Source organism: Heptranchias perlo, chromosome 37 (assembly GCF_035084215.1).
Source record: "Heptranchias perlo isolate sHepPer1 chromosome 37, sHepPer1.hap1, whole genome shotgun sequence".
Lineage (NCBI taxonomy): Eukaryota > Metazoa > Chordata > Chondrichthyes > Hexanchiformes > Hexanchidae > Heptranchias > Heptranchias perlo.
Genome location: NC_090361.1, coordinates 15,125,385 through 15,139,261, shown reverse-complemented (window position 1 = coordinate 15,139,261; position 13,877 = coordinate 15,125,385). Strand labels below are relative to the sequence as shown.

The 13,877-nt window shown below is 51.8% G+C and overlaps 1 protein-coding gene across 2 annotated transcripts in view; it reads right to left on the bottom strand.

Moving 5' to 3' along the window:
- The window catches only part of mcoln1a (mucolipin TRP cation channel 1a), a 67,842-nt gene extending 59,285 nt beyond the window's left edge, over positions 1–8,557 (bottom strand). Inside the window, exon 1 of one of the 2 annotated variants that reach the window (XM_067973180.1) lies at positions 8,373–8,557. In XM_067973180.1, the coding sequence (XP_067829281.1) occupies positions 8,373–8,397 (25 nt within the window). In that variant the 5' untranslated portion in view covers positions 8,398–8,557. Of the gene's footprint in view, positions 1–4,259; positions 4,440–8,372 lie in introns of those variants that run through there. The other variant, XM_067973181.1, reaches the window with a different exon arrangement.
- Between the last annotated feature and the right edge of the window lie 5,320 nt (positions 8,558–13,877).

Sequence of the window (13,877 nt, the reverse complement as noted above, 5' to 3'; positions counted from 1 at the left end):
CAGTGCCCCTTCCTTTGAGCAAGAATATTGGTAATAGGGAAAAATTGACATCTTCCTCTTAATATCACTAACCATCATGCTCTGCAGGCTGTGCTGCATATTTTGCTGAATTGTAAACTGCTAACCTTTGACTAGTAACTGACCCGTGTCACCTTCATTGCTGGACAAGGAAGCTACGTGATAAAAGAGGAACAATGACCCAAAAAGCAGAACAATAATCCACAGATAGCAATGAGACCAGGATCATGACGAGATAGCTCGGCAATGCGGTCACACAAACTGGCCTCCTTGAAAAACAACCTTGAAAATGGTCTTGTGCTTAAATGAGTAATGTTAAAAACAAGCTGACCATCTTGAATTCTTTGAAAACCAACTTTGTTAATCTATGAGGGTCTTATAAGCGTTGTTCCATATATCGTGAGTTTCCTGCGACGGGAGACATCAAAACCATAAAAGTCTTTTGAGCTGAGGGCAGAGGAATCAGCGAAGGCCACCCAGCTTTACGAAGACTGCCTCACCGTGGGAAAACTCAAAATGACCGCGTCGCCAACTTAATTATGACCTCTGCCCAGAGATCAAACGAGGTAATATTGTTTTGATCTTTGTTGTCTAAATATTTGATACCTTTACATGTTTGATTTATTAATAAATGAGACATTGATTACCAATTGGTGTCACGTCCAAATCTGTTACACTGTGATCCCCCGCTTTGCTCCCCCTGATTCTCCCCCCCCCCCCTTTGCTCCCCCTGATTCTCCCCCCCCCCCTTTGCTCCCCCTGATTCTCCCCCCCCCCCTTTGCTCCCCCTGATTCTCCCCCCCCCTTTGCTCCCCCTGATTCTCCCCCCACTTTGCTCCCCCTGATTCTCCCCCCCCTTTGCTCCCCCTGATTCTCCCCCCCCCTTTGCTCCCCCTGATTCTCCCCCCCACTTTGCTCCCCCTGATTCTCCCCCCCACTTTGCTCCCCCGATTCTCCCCCCCCCTTTGCTCCCCCTGATTCTCCCCCCCCCCTTTGCTCCCCCTTATTCTCCCCCCCCCCCTTTGCTCCCCCTTATTCTCCCCCCCCCTTTGCTCCCCCTGATTCTCCCCCCCCTTTGCTCCCCCTGATTCTCCCCCCCCCCCTTTGCTCCCCGATTCTCCCCCCCCCTTTGCTCCCCCTGATTCTCCCCCCCCCTTTGCTCCCCCTGATTCTCCCCCCCCCTTTGCTCCCCCTGATTCTCCCCCCCCACTTTGCTCCCCCTGATTCTCCCCCCCCACTTTGCTCCCCCTGATTCTCCCCCCCCTTTGCTCCCCACTGCGTACTTCTCATGCCCATTTTCAAAAAAAAACTTTTGTATAAAGTACAGATGGACAGCCAAACAAACATCCAGCCAGTACAGGCAGTTCCCAGTATGTTTACAGGCACGTAAATGCAATCCAGGATTAAATCCACACATTAAACCCAACACCTGGGCACTGTACTATTACAGGGATAGTGCACACAACAGTCCAACTCACACCTGGGCACTGTACGAGCACAGGGATAGTGCACACAACGGTCCAACTCACACCTGGGCACTGTACGAGCACAGGGATAGTGCACACAACAGTCCAACTCACACCTGGGCACTGTACGAGCACAGGGATAGTGCACACAACGGTCCAACTCACACCTGGGCACTGTACGAGCACAGGGATAGTGCACACAACAGTCCAACTCACACCTGGGCACTGTACGAGCACAGGGATAGTGCACACAACGGTCCAACTCACACCTGGGCACTGTACGAGCACAGGGTTAAAATACAGAACAGTATACTTGATCCTGACACTTTATGACATCGCAACTGTAAAACTGATCCTACAACTGCAGTAAAGAGGGCCAATTCGAGCTCACAAGAATAACAATGACTGTAGTTATATTCGTTCCAGATTGCAGGCTCTGTAAACACAGTAATTACTAAGCAGCTACTTCCCCCTCCCCGAGACCGCAGATTGAACAACCTGCATTCATACACTGCTCACACGCAATGAATTGTTGTTACACAGGCAAACGCAGAAGATATTTTGTGTTCAGCAAGACAGGAGAGCCCAGGGTCTCCTGTCCTGCTCAGTGTCCATTGACTGTGCTGGAATGGTTGGAGTGAGGCCCACCTATGGTCCAATGTCCTGTTGATTTGGTACCTGGATTAGCACAGGAAGAACAGGCATACTGGTAGAATATCGGAGAGAGAGTCTGACATACACAACTGTATCCAGAGTCTTGAGAAGAAGCTGACAAGAAATGGTGCCGGTAAAATAAAAAGCCAGAGTATTTCTTCCACCTGGTGACCTGGCAGCATTAAAGCAGTTTTATCCATTCAACTGTCCCAAACAAGGACAGAGAGTAACAGTGAATAAGTCAATAGAACTCTTGGCCGAGTCAGAAAGTTGTGGGAGGGAGGGGGCGGCACCGAGGGAGCGCCCCGCCGTCGGGAGGGAGGGAGGGGGCGGCACCGAGGGAGCGCCCCGCCGTCGGGAGGGAGGGAGGGGGCGGCACCGAGGGAGCGCCCCGCCGTCGGGAGGGAGGGAGGGGGCGGCACCGAGGGAGCGCCCCGCCGTCGGGAGGGAGGGAGGGGGCGGCACCGAGGGAGCGCCCCGCCGTCGGGAGGGAGGGAGGGGGCGGCACCGAGGGAGCGCCCCGCCGTCGGGAGGGAGGGAGGGAGGGGGCGGCACCGAGGGAGCGCCCCGCCGTCGGGAGGGAGGGAGGGAGGGGGCGGCACCGAGGGAGCGCCCCGCCGTCGGGAGGGAGGGAGGGAGGGGGCGGCACAGAGGGAGCGCCCCGCCGTCGGGAGGGAGGGAGGGGGCGGCACCGAGGGAGCGCCCCGCCGTCGGGAGGGAGGGAGGGGGCGGCACCGAGGGAGCGCCCCGCCGTCGGGAGGGAGGGAGGGGGCGGCACCGAGGGAGCGCCCCGCCGTCGGGAGGGAGGGAGGGGGCGGCACCGAGGGAGCGCCCCGCCGTCGGGAGGGAGGGAGGGGGCGGCACCGAGGGAGCGCCCCGCCGTCGGGAGGGAGGGAGGGGGCGGCACCGAGGGAGCGCCCCGCCGTCGGGAGGGAGGGAGGGAGGGGGCGGCACCGAGGGAGCACCGCATTTTCAGGGGGACACAAGAGATCCCAAGACTCTGTTCGAAGAAGAGCAGCGAGTCCTCTCTGGCCAACATTTTTCTCTCATCCATCATCATTAAAACTGATTATCTTGTCATTTCTCATTGCTGTCCGTGGGATCTTGCTGTGCATAAATTAGCTATTGTGTTTGCCTGTCTAACAGCAACTGGATTTCATAAAGTAATTTATGGGCTGTAAAGTACTTTGGGACATCCTGTGGGCCTAAAAGGCGCTATATAAATTCAACTGCCTTCTGATCTCTCCATCCTTCAAAAGCCTTGTTAACTATACCTTCCACCTCCTCCCCCTAATTTCCTCATTTTCAACCCCAACCCGTGAAGCACCATGTTTTGGGATATAAAAGGGGCAGTGTAAGTGGAAGCCACTGCAAGAAGTTTCGATAAAGCAAAATCAGGAAACAAACTACTTCCTCTGGTCGATGAGTCAGCAATTAATGGGCCTGAAATTTAAGCTCTTCACCAACGGAACAAGTCTGTGAAAAAGAAAAGTTTTAAATGATTATAAGGACAGGGGAATCAGTCATTCAGAAAGTAGGCTCAGCACAATGGGCCGAATGGCCTCCTCCTGTGCTGTAACATTCTAAGATTCTATGAAACACGTGGAAAACGGTTCCGAGCACAGGTATAAACAGCCCACGAGCACAATCTTACAAACAAGGAGAGAGAGTGTCAGACAACTGAGAAAACACAAACACGGCCTCGAGGATTAACAGCCACGGTTTAACAGAGTGCCTCTTGTGCTAGCTCACTCGTTAACGTTAATCTCTGTCTCGAGGTGCTCGTGGGACGGGCCCGACCTCGGGATGGCCTCCATGATTTGCCTCTTGCTGATCAATCACATTCCGGAATTACGTTCACTTAAATTCAGGCACCAGGTTGGACATTAAGATGGGAGAAGGGAGGCCGATCGGGATAGCATTTAAGTGCTCGATGTGGCACGGAGCCAAACAGGCCAGGGAGGCCCCAGGGCCGATCTGTGCCCGGTCAGCTGATAGTCGCTGGGGCAACAGTAGGATAGGCCTCAGTACTCCTGGGCTTTGGCAGGGCCGGGGGGATTTATTTGGTTTATTTTACTTCCATAAATTGAGTCCAATTTATTACATCAAAATTAGTCTTACTATTTTTTGCTTTGCTTGCAAACGGCAATTCCACTCCGCGGGGCCGACACTCACGGTCCAGCAGATCGTCAGAAGCAGGGTGTCTGGCTGAATTCCTCAGCCCCCGCCCCCTCCCCACCTCATCCCCAGAGGAGCGGAGGCCAAATACAGTGTCCAGCTGAGATTTACTGACCAAACACAGGCCAGAGGCTCAGCCTGGGACCTTTGGTTTCTCTTTTTCGGAAAAGGTCAGCACGAGAGTTTCAATCGGGAAACGAGCAGTGCAAACGAGCCCCCCACCCAGTGATTCACCACACACACCATACTAAATAGCTGGTGAGCTCAGTGTCGAGGTGGGCAGGGTGATAAACAAGTCAAAGGGCAGTAGGAGAAAAGTCGCTTAATAAGTAAGCCAAAGACCGGACATTGGAACGGAGATTAATTAATCAGCCCCAGTAAATAACTTCCCAGAGAGCAGAAGAACAGGCCTCCGAGTACTGGTTGACATCTAGCAGGATACTTGGACTCTGCTACCCCCCCCTCCTCAATCTAACCGGTCCCCCGTGGGAGGGGGTTGCAAGTCAGGCTAACAGCCTGCCCACGTGAAAAGGGACTTTGTTAGGGAACAACCCAGGGCGCGAGCTGCTGGATGTAAAAACAGCGGCAGAGGTGGGCAGCCTATGTAACTGGGGCAGTTGGGCAGTTTAAAGGTCTGGAGTCACTGCAAGTGTCGCGATTCCAGGAGCCAAGAAATGACCCAAATGCACGCACGCCATCAATACGCAGTCTACGTGCGTACCGCATCTGGACTAAGTTTGATCTCCTAGGGGGTCGAAGAGGAATTTTCCAGATTTTTGTTTCCTCCCCAAATCGGCCTGGTTTTTTAATCCAGCTTTTCGCCTCTCCCAGGAGATCACACGGCTTCCGGGTGGAGTGTCAGTATTGTGAGGTACAAGGCACCTCGGTTGTATGGAACAGGCAGGATGGACCAGAGGGTCTTTCCCTGTCCGTCACTGCTCGTATCAGAGAACGTCTGAGAAACGGCACAGAAACTCCGTGTGATCTGACAACAGGAAGCGAGTGGTGAAACCCAACTTTCGCCCGCAAACTCACCGACACACGGTCACTCGCACCAGTTTTCCTCCCAGTTTTCTCCCCTTCTCAAAGCGATGCCTCATTCTGGGGTACAATTCCACAAGCGACAGCAGATCCGTCACTCAGTGTCGCATAGACAACGCACACAACAGACAGACGGCCAGGGGCTCGAGCCTTGGTCTGTCCCTTCCCACTCTAGAAGTCTTATATCCAATTACCAGGACTCTCCACCCCCTCCAAGATCTCTGCGCTCCTCCAACTCTGGCCTCTTGTGCAACCCCGATTTCAATTTCAATCACTCGACCATTGGCGGCCGTGCCTTCAGCTGCCTAGGCCCTAAGCTCTGGAATTTCATCCCTTAATCCCCCCCTCCCACCCGACTCTCCACCTCTCCTCCTTTAAGACTCTCCTGAAAAATCTACCTCCTTGACTGTCCTAACGTCTCCTTATGTGGCTCAGTCAAATTTTTGTTTGTTAACACTCCTGTGAAGTTTGGGACATTTTATTACATTAAAGTCGCTATATAAATGCAAGTTGATGTTGCATGCTCATCATAACATTTGTTCCTTAAGTTATGATAGATATCTGTTGCGTAAAGATATCAAGGGATATGGAGCAAAGGCAGGTAAATGGAGCTGAGGGACAGATGAGCCATGATCTAATAGAATGGCCTACTCCTGTAACTATGAGAAGCAGAGAACTATTTCTCACATGTGGAGTCTCTAGCCTCTTTGGGAACCCATGCTATGCAACTGACTCTCACACTCCTCCAAACCAGGTAGGTAAAACCTCCAAGGACCCATCCAGAGACTCCAGTTTTACATAACATAAGAAACAGAAGCAGGAGTAGGCCATACGGCCCCTCGAGCCTGCTCCGCCATGCAATAAGATCAAGGCTGATCTTTGATCTCAACTCCATTTTCCTGCCTGATCCCCATATCCCTTGATTCCTTTAGAGTCCAAAAATCTATCAATTTGTCTTGAACATACTCAATGACTCGGCATCCACAGCCCTCTGGGGTAGAGAATTCCAGATATTCACCCCCCTCCGATAGAAGACATTTCTCCTTATCTCAGCCCTAAATGGCCGACCCCTTATCCTGAGACTATGCCCCCTAGTTCTCGACTCTCCAGCCAGGGGAAACAGCCTCTCAGAATCTACGCTGTCACGCACGTTTCAACGAGATCACCTCTCATTCTTCTAAACTCCAGAGAGTATAGGCCCATTCCACTCAATCTTTCCTCAAAGGACAACCCTCTCATCCCAGGAATCAATCTAGTGAACCTTCACTACACCGCCTCTAAAGGCAAGTATATCCTTCCTTAGGTAAGGAGACCAAAACTGTACACAGTCCTTCAGGTGTGGTCTCACCAAAGCCTTGTACAATTGTAGCAAGACTTCCTCACTCTTGTACTCAAACCCCTTGCAATAAATGCCAACATATCATTTGCCCCCCCTATAACCTCCCTCCACAGAAGCTCACAGGGGGGAGGAAACCTTTTTTTCTGTCAGGGTCAAGGTTTCTCCTTTTTTTTGTCACCCAAAAATCCCAATTCTCAGCCGACGCCGTAAGAGATGACCTGCATCCACAGGAGCTCTGAAACCAACCAACAGAATGTGTTAAGTGGAGTGGGAGTAGGGAGATGACCTCCGATCCTCAGGAAACACTCAAACACAAGGGATATCAGCTCTGGAACTCCGTACACTGAGAACGGTAGAAAAATAAAAGATCACACGGAACAACGAACAAAGACACCAATCGCACAAAACGATTGAACAGGTGACACTGGTTTTGTGATGTAAAATCTCCCATTCCCAACAACACCCATTCTAGAATGGACTCATTGCCACACCACACATCAACCCGACTGACACAGGCGGTAGTGCCCAGACACCCTAACATTTGCCCACCTCTCCAGCCAAGATATGACATATACCCACTTTTCCTCTCTGCACCACTAACCCCTCACATCACCCCCAATAACTGCACCCCAGGGGCACCACACTGTACCCCCATCACCCCCAATAACTGCACCCCAGGGGCACCACACTGTACCCTCATCACCCCCAATAACTGCACCCCAGGGGCACCACACTGTACCCCCATCACCCCCAATAACTGCACCCCAGGGGCACCACACTGTACCCCCATCACCCCCAATAACTGCACCCCAGGGGCACCACACTGTACCCTCATCACCCCCAATAACTGCATCCCAGGGGCATCACACTGTACCCCCATCACCCCCAATAACTGCACCCCAGGGGCACCACACTGTACCCCCATCACCCCCAATAACTGCACCCCAGGGGCACCACACTGTACCCTCATCACCCCCAATAACTGCATCCCAGGGGCACCACACTGTACCCCCATCACCCCCAATAACTGCACCCCAGGGGCACCACACTGTACCCCCATCACCCCCAATAACTGCACCCCAGGGGCACCACACTGTACCCTCATCACCCCCAATAACTGCATCCCAGGGGCATCACACTGTACCCCCATCACCCCCAATAACTGCACCCCAGGGGCACCACACTGTACCCCCATCACTCCCAGTAACTGCACCCCAGGGGCTCCACACTGTACCCTCATCACCCCCAATAACTGCATCCCAGGGGCACCACACTGTACCCCCATCACTCCCAGTAACTGCACCCCAGGGGCTCCACACTGTACCCCCATCACCCCCAATAACTGCACCCCAGGGGCATCACACTGTACCCCCATCACCCCCAATAACTGCACCCCAGGGGCATCACACTGTACCCCCATCACCCCCAATAACTGCACCCCAGGGGCTCCACACTGTACCCTCATCACCCCCAATAACTGCACCCCAGGGGCACCACACTGTACCCCCATCACTCCCAGTAACTGCACCCCAGGGGCACCACACTGTACCTCAATAACTGTACCCCCGGGGACCACAGTACCCCATCGCCCCAGACTGTACCCCCATCGCCCCAGACTGTACCCCCATCGCCCTCACTGCCGTCCCGCAGCACTGACAGGGCGGCCCGGCTCCTACCTGATAGCCGGCAGTTGCTGCCCATGGTGCTGGCTGGCGGTGGGCTCCAGCCCCCGGCCTGTCTCCCCGGCTCTCACTGCTCCGTCTCGCCGGTTCTCGATGCTCCCTCTCCCCGGGCTGGGCCTGCCGGCGCCGCTTGTTGTTATCCGGTCCGCCTGACGCGGTGAAGCCGCGCCCAGCACCTCCATGGTCCCGTGACAGGGGCCTGCGGGTATCTGTCAATCAACGCAAGCCCCGCCCACCGCGACTGTCGATCAACCCAGGCCCCGCCCCTTCCGACGGCGACTGTCAATCAACCCAGGCCCCGCCCCTTCCGTCCTTCCAACAGCTGTAAACAATTTTACAACACCAAGTGAGAGTCCAGCAATTTTATTTTAAATTCACAAGCTTTCGGAGGCTTCCTCCTTCCTCAGGTGAACGATGTGGAAATGAAATCCTCGAAATGAAATCGCATTTATAATTCACAGAACAATGCTTGGTGATTACAGACAGTTTTTTCAACTGCCCGTTGCCAAGGCAATCAGTGTGCAGACAGACAGGTGTTACCTGCAAGGTCTCCGAATATACAAATCACCAAAAAAAAACAACAAACAAAAAAAAAACAGAGATAGAGAGGTAGAAACATAGAAAAGACAGCAACTGACCCGTTATATTAAAAACAGATAACATTTGTTCGCTGGTGGGGTTACGTGTAGCGTGACATGAACCCAAGATCCCGGTTGAGGCCGTCCTCATGGGTGTGGAACTTGGCTATCAATTTCTGCTCGACGATTTTGCGTTGTCGTGTGTCTCGAAGGCCGCCTTGGACATGTCATCAATGAGGACAAACACCTCGCTAAGGCCATCCCCACACCTCCACTACTCGCCTTTAAACAGCCACCCAACCTCAAACAGACCATCGTTCGCAGCAAGTTACCCAGCTTTCAAGAGAACAGCGTCCACGACACCACACAACCCTGCCACGGTAACCTCTGCAAGACATGCCAGATCATCGACACGGATACCACCATCACACGAGAGGACACCACCCACCAGGTGCATGGTTCATACTCCTGTGACTCGGCCAACGTTGTCTACCTCATACGTTGCAGGAAAGGATGCCCCAGAGCATGGTACATTGGCGAGACCATGCAGACGCTGCGACAACGGATGAACGGACACCGCGCAACAATCGCCAAACAGGAGGGTTCCCTCCCAGTCGGGGAACACTTCAGCAGTCATGGACATTCATCCACCGACCTTCGGGTAAGCGTACTCCAAGGCGGCCTTCGAGACACATGACAACACAAAATCGTCGAGCAGAAATTGATAGCCAAGTTCCGCACCCATGAGGACGGCCTCAACCGGGATCTTGGGTTCATGTCACGCTACACGTTACCCCACCAGCGAACAAATGTTATCTGTTTTTAATATAACGGGTCAGTTGCTGTCTTTTCTATGTTTCTACCTCTCTATCTCTGTTTTTTTTGTTTGTTGTTTTTTTTTGGTGATTTGTATATTCTGAGACCTGGCAGGTAACACCTGTCTGTCTGCACACTGATTGCCTTGGCAACGGGCAGTTGAAAAAACTGTCTGTAATCACCAAGCATTGTTCTGTGAATTATAAATGCGATTTCATTTCGAGGATTTCATTTTCACATCGTTCACCTGACGAAGGAGGAAGCCTCCGAAAGCTTGTGAATTTAAAATAAAATTGCTGGACTATAACTTGGTGTTGTAAAATTGTTTACAATTGTCAACCCCAGTCCATCACCGGCATCTCCACATCATGACTTCCAACAGCGACTGTCAATCATAGGAAGGTTACAGCACGGAAGGAGGCCATTCAGCCCATCGAGTCCATGCTGGCTCTATGCAAGAGCAATCCAGCTAGTCCCACTCCCCCGCCCTATCCCCTGTAGCCCTGCACATTTTTTCCTTTTAAGTACTTATTCAGTTCCCTTTTGAAGGCCATGATTGAATCTGCCTCCACCATCCCCTCGGGCAGTGCATTCCAGATCATAACCACTCGCTGTGTAAAAAAGATTTTCCTCATGTCACCTTTGGTTCTTTTGTCAATCACCTTAAATCTATGTCCTCTGGTTCTTGACCCTTCCGCCAATGGGAACAGTTTCTCTCTATCTACTCTGTCTAGACCCTTCATGATTTTGAATATCTCAATCAAATCTCCTCACAACCGTCTCTGTTCCAAGCAGAACAACCCCAGCTTCTCCAGTCTATCCACATAACTCATCCTTGGAATCATCCTAGTAAATCTCTTCTGCACCTTCTCTAAGACCTTCACATCTTTTCTAAAGCGCGGTGCCCAGTACTGGACATAGGAACATAGGAACAGGAGTAGGCCATTCAGCCCCTCGTGCCTGCTCCGCCATTTGATAAGATCATGGCTGATCTGTGATCTAACTCCATATACCTGCCTCTGGCCCATATCCCTTAATACCTTTGGTTGCCAAAAAGCTATCTATCTCAGATTTAAATTTAGCAATTGAGCTAGTATCAATTGCCGTTTGCGGAAGAGAGTTCCAAACTTCTACCACCCTTTGTGTGTAGAAATGTTTTCTAATCTCACTCCTGAAAGGTCTGGCTCTAATTTTTAGACTGTGCCCCCTACTCCTAGAATCCCCAACCAGTGGAAATAGTTTCTCTCTATCCACCCTATCCGTTCCCCTTAATATCTTATAAACTTCGATCAGATCACCCCTTAACCGTCTAAACTCTAGAGAATACAACCCCAATTTGTGTAATCTCTCCTCGTAACTTAATCCTTGAAGTCCGGGTATCATTCTAGTAAACCTACGCTGCACTCCCTCCAAGGCCAATATGTCCTTCCGAAGGTGCGGTGCCCAGAACTGCTCACAGTACTCCAGGTGCGGTCTAACCAGGGTTTTGTATAGCTGCAGCATAACTTCTGCCCCCTTGTACTCCAGTCCTCCAGCTGTGGCTGAACCAGTGTTTTATAAAGGTTTATCATGACTTCCATACTTTTGTACTCTATGCCTCTATTTATAAAGCCCAAGATCCCACATGCTTTTTTAACCGCTTTCTCAACCTTCAACGATTTGTGTACATCTACCCCCAGATCTCTCTGTTCCTTTACCCCTTTTAGAATTGTGCCCTTTAGTTTATATTGCCTCTCATCTTTCCTACCAAAATGCATCACCTCGCATTTTCTGCGTTAAGTTTCATCTGCCACATGTCCGCCCATTCCACCAGCCTGTCTATATCCTCGTGAAATCTATTACTATCCTCCTCACTGATTACTACACTTCCAAGTTTTGTGTCATCTGCAAATTTTGAAATTGTGCCCTGTACACCCAAGTCAAGACATTAATATATATCAAGAAAAGCAGTGGTCCCAGCACCAACCTCTGGGGAACATCACTGTACACCTCCCTCCAGTCTGAAAAACAACTGTTCACCACTACTCTCTGTTTCCTGTTGCATAGCCAATTCTGTATCCATGTTGCTACCCCTTTATTCCATGGGTTTCAATCTTGATGACAAGCCTACCAAGCAGCACTCTGCCCCTTCAACCCTTCCAACGGCGACTGTCAGTCAACCCAGGCCCCGCCCCTTCATCCCTTCCGACAGCGACTGTCAATCAACAAAGGTCACATCTCTACCCCTGCTGTAGAGAATCCAATTGTAAACAATTTTACAACACCAAGTTATAGTCCAGCAATTTTATTTTAAATTCACAAGCTTTCGGAGATTTTCTCCTTCCTCAGGCAAATGTTTCAAGATCTCCTTGAAGCCTACGCATTTATACATATTGAACAATAATACATGGTGTTTACAGACTGCCCCTGCAACTGCCCGTTGCCAAGGCAATCACCGTGTTCAGACAGAGAGGTGTTACCTGCAGAACCTCCGAATACACATTCAACAAAAAAACAAACAGGGAAAAAAAACAGAGAGAAAAAAAAACACAGAGAGAGGCAGAAACATCCGGAAGAGAATCCAGTTCCTGCTGTCAATCTTCCTAACCTATCCTCACTGCAGCCAGTTTATTCTGGGCTCTCCCTCTCCCTCAAACTCTGCCTCTCCCCAGGGCACAGCCAGGTCACCAGGGCAGTCCAGTGTTTGGGTAACTCTCAGCTTCTCCAATGACCACTGTGCATCAACATTAATAAAAAAGCACTTTCTGCACTTAGCTCCGACACCGTCTTCCTCATCTTTGGCAGGGGATCCCCGGGAGTGTGTCAGTATTTACAGGGGATCCCCGGGAGTGTGTCAGTATTTACAGGGGGTCCCCGGGAGTGTGTCAGTATTTACAGGGGGTCCCTGGAAGTGTGTCAGTATTGACAGGGGTGTCCCCAGGAGTGTATCAGAATTTACAGGGGATCCCCGGGAGTGTGTCAGTATTTACAGGGGGTCCCTGGGAGTGTGTCAGTATTAACAGGGGGGTTCACGGGAGTGTGTCAGTATTTACAGGGGATCCCCGGGAGTGTGTCAGTATTGACAGGGGGGTCCCCGGGAGTGTGTCAGTATTGACAGGGGGGTCCCTGGGAGTGTGTCAGTATTTACAGGGGATCCCCGGGAGTGTGTCAGTATTTACAGGGGATCCCCGGGAGTGTGTCAGTATTTACAGGGTCCCTGGGAGTGTGTCAGTATTTACAGGGTCCCCGGGAGTGTGTCAGAATTTACAGGGGGTCCCTGGGAGTGTGTCAGCATTTACAGGGTCCCCGGGAGTGTGTCAGAATTTACAGGGTCCCCGGGAGTGTGTCAGCATTTACAGGGTCCCCGGGAGTGTGTCAGAATTTACAGGGTCCCCGGGAGTGTGTCAGAATTTACAGGGTCCCCGGGAGTGTGTCAGAATTTACAGGGTCCCTGGGAGTGTGTCAGAATTTACAGGGTCCCCGGGAGTGTGTCAGTATTTACAGGGGGGTCCCCGGGAGTGTGTCGGTATTTACAGGGGGTCCCCGGGAGTGTGTCGGTATTTACAGGGGGTCCCCGGGAGTGTGTCAGTATTTACAGGGGGTCCCTGGGAGTGTGTCAGTATTTACAGGGGGTCCCCGGGAGTGTGTCGGTATTTACAGGGGGGTCCCCGGGAGTGTGTCGGTATTTACAGGGGGTCCCCGGGAGTGTGTCAGTATTTACAGGGTGTCCCCAGAAGTGTGTCAGAATTTACAGGGGGTCCCCGGGAGTGTGTCAGTATTTACAGGGGGTCCCCGGGAGTGTGTCAGAATTTACAGGGGGTCCCTGGGAGTGTGTCAGTATTTACAGGGTGTCCCTGGAAGTGTGTCAGTATTTACAGGGTGTCCCTGGGAGTGTGTCAGAATTTACAGGGGGTCCCTGGGAGTGTGTCAGAATTTACAGGGTGTCCCCGGAAGTGTGTCAGAATTTACAGGGGGGTACCCGGGAGTGTGTCAGTATTTACAGGGGGTCCCCGGGAGTGTGTCAGTATTGACAGGGGGGTCCCCGGGAGTGTGTCAGTATTTACAGGGGGGTCCCCGGGAGTGTGTCAATGTTTACAGCGAGTCTACCCTTTGTGTCTGTATTTGT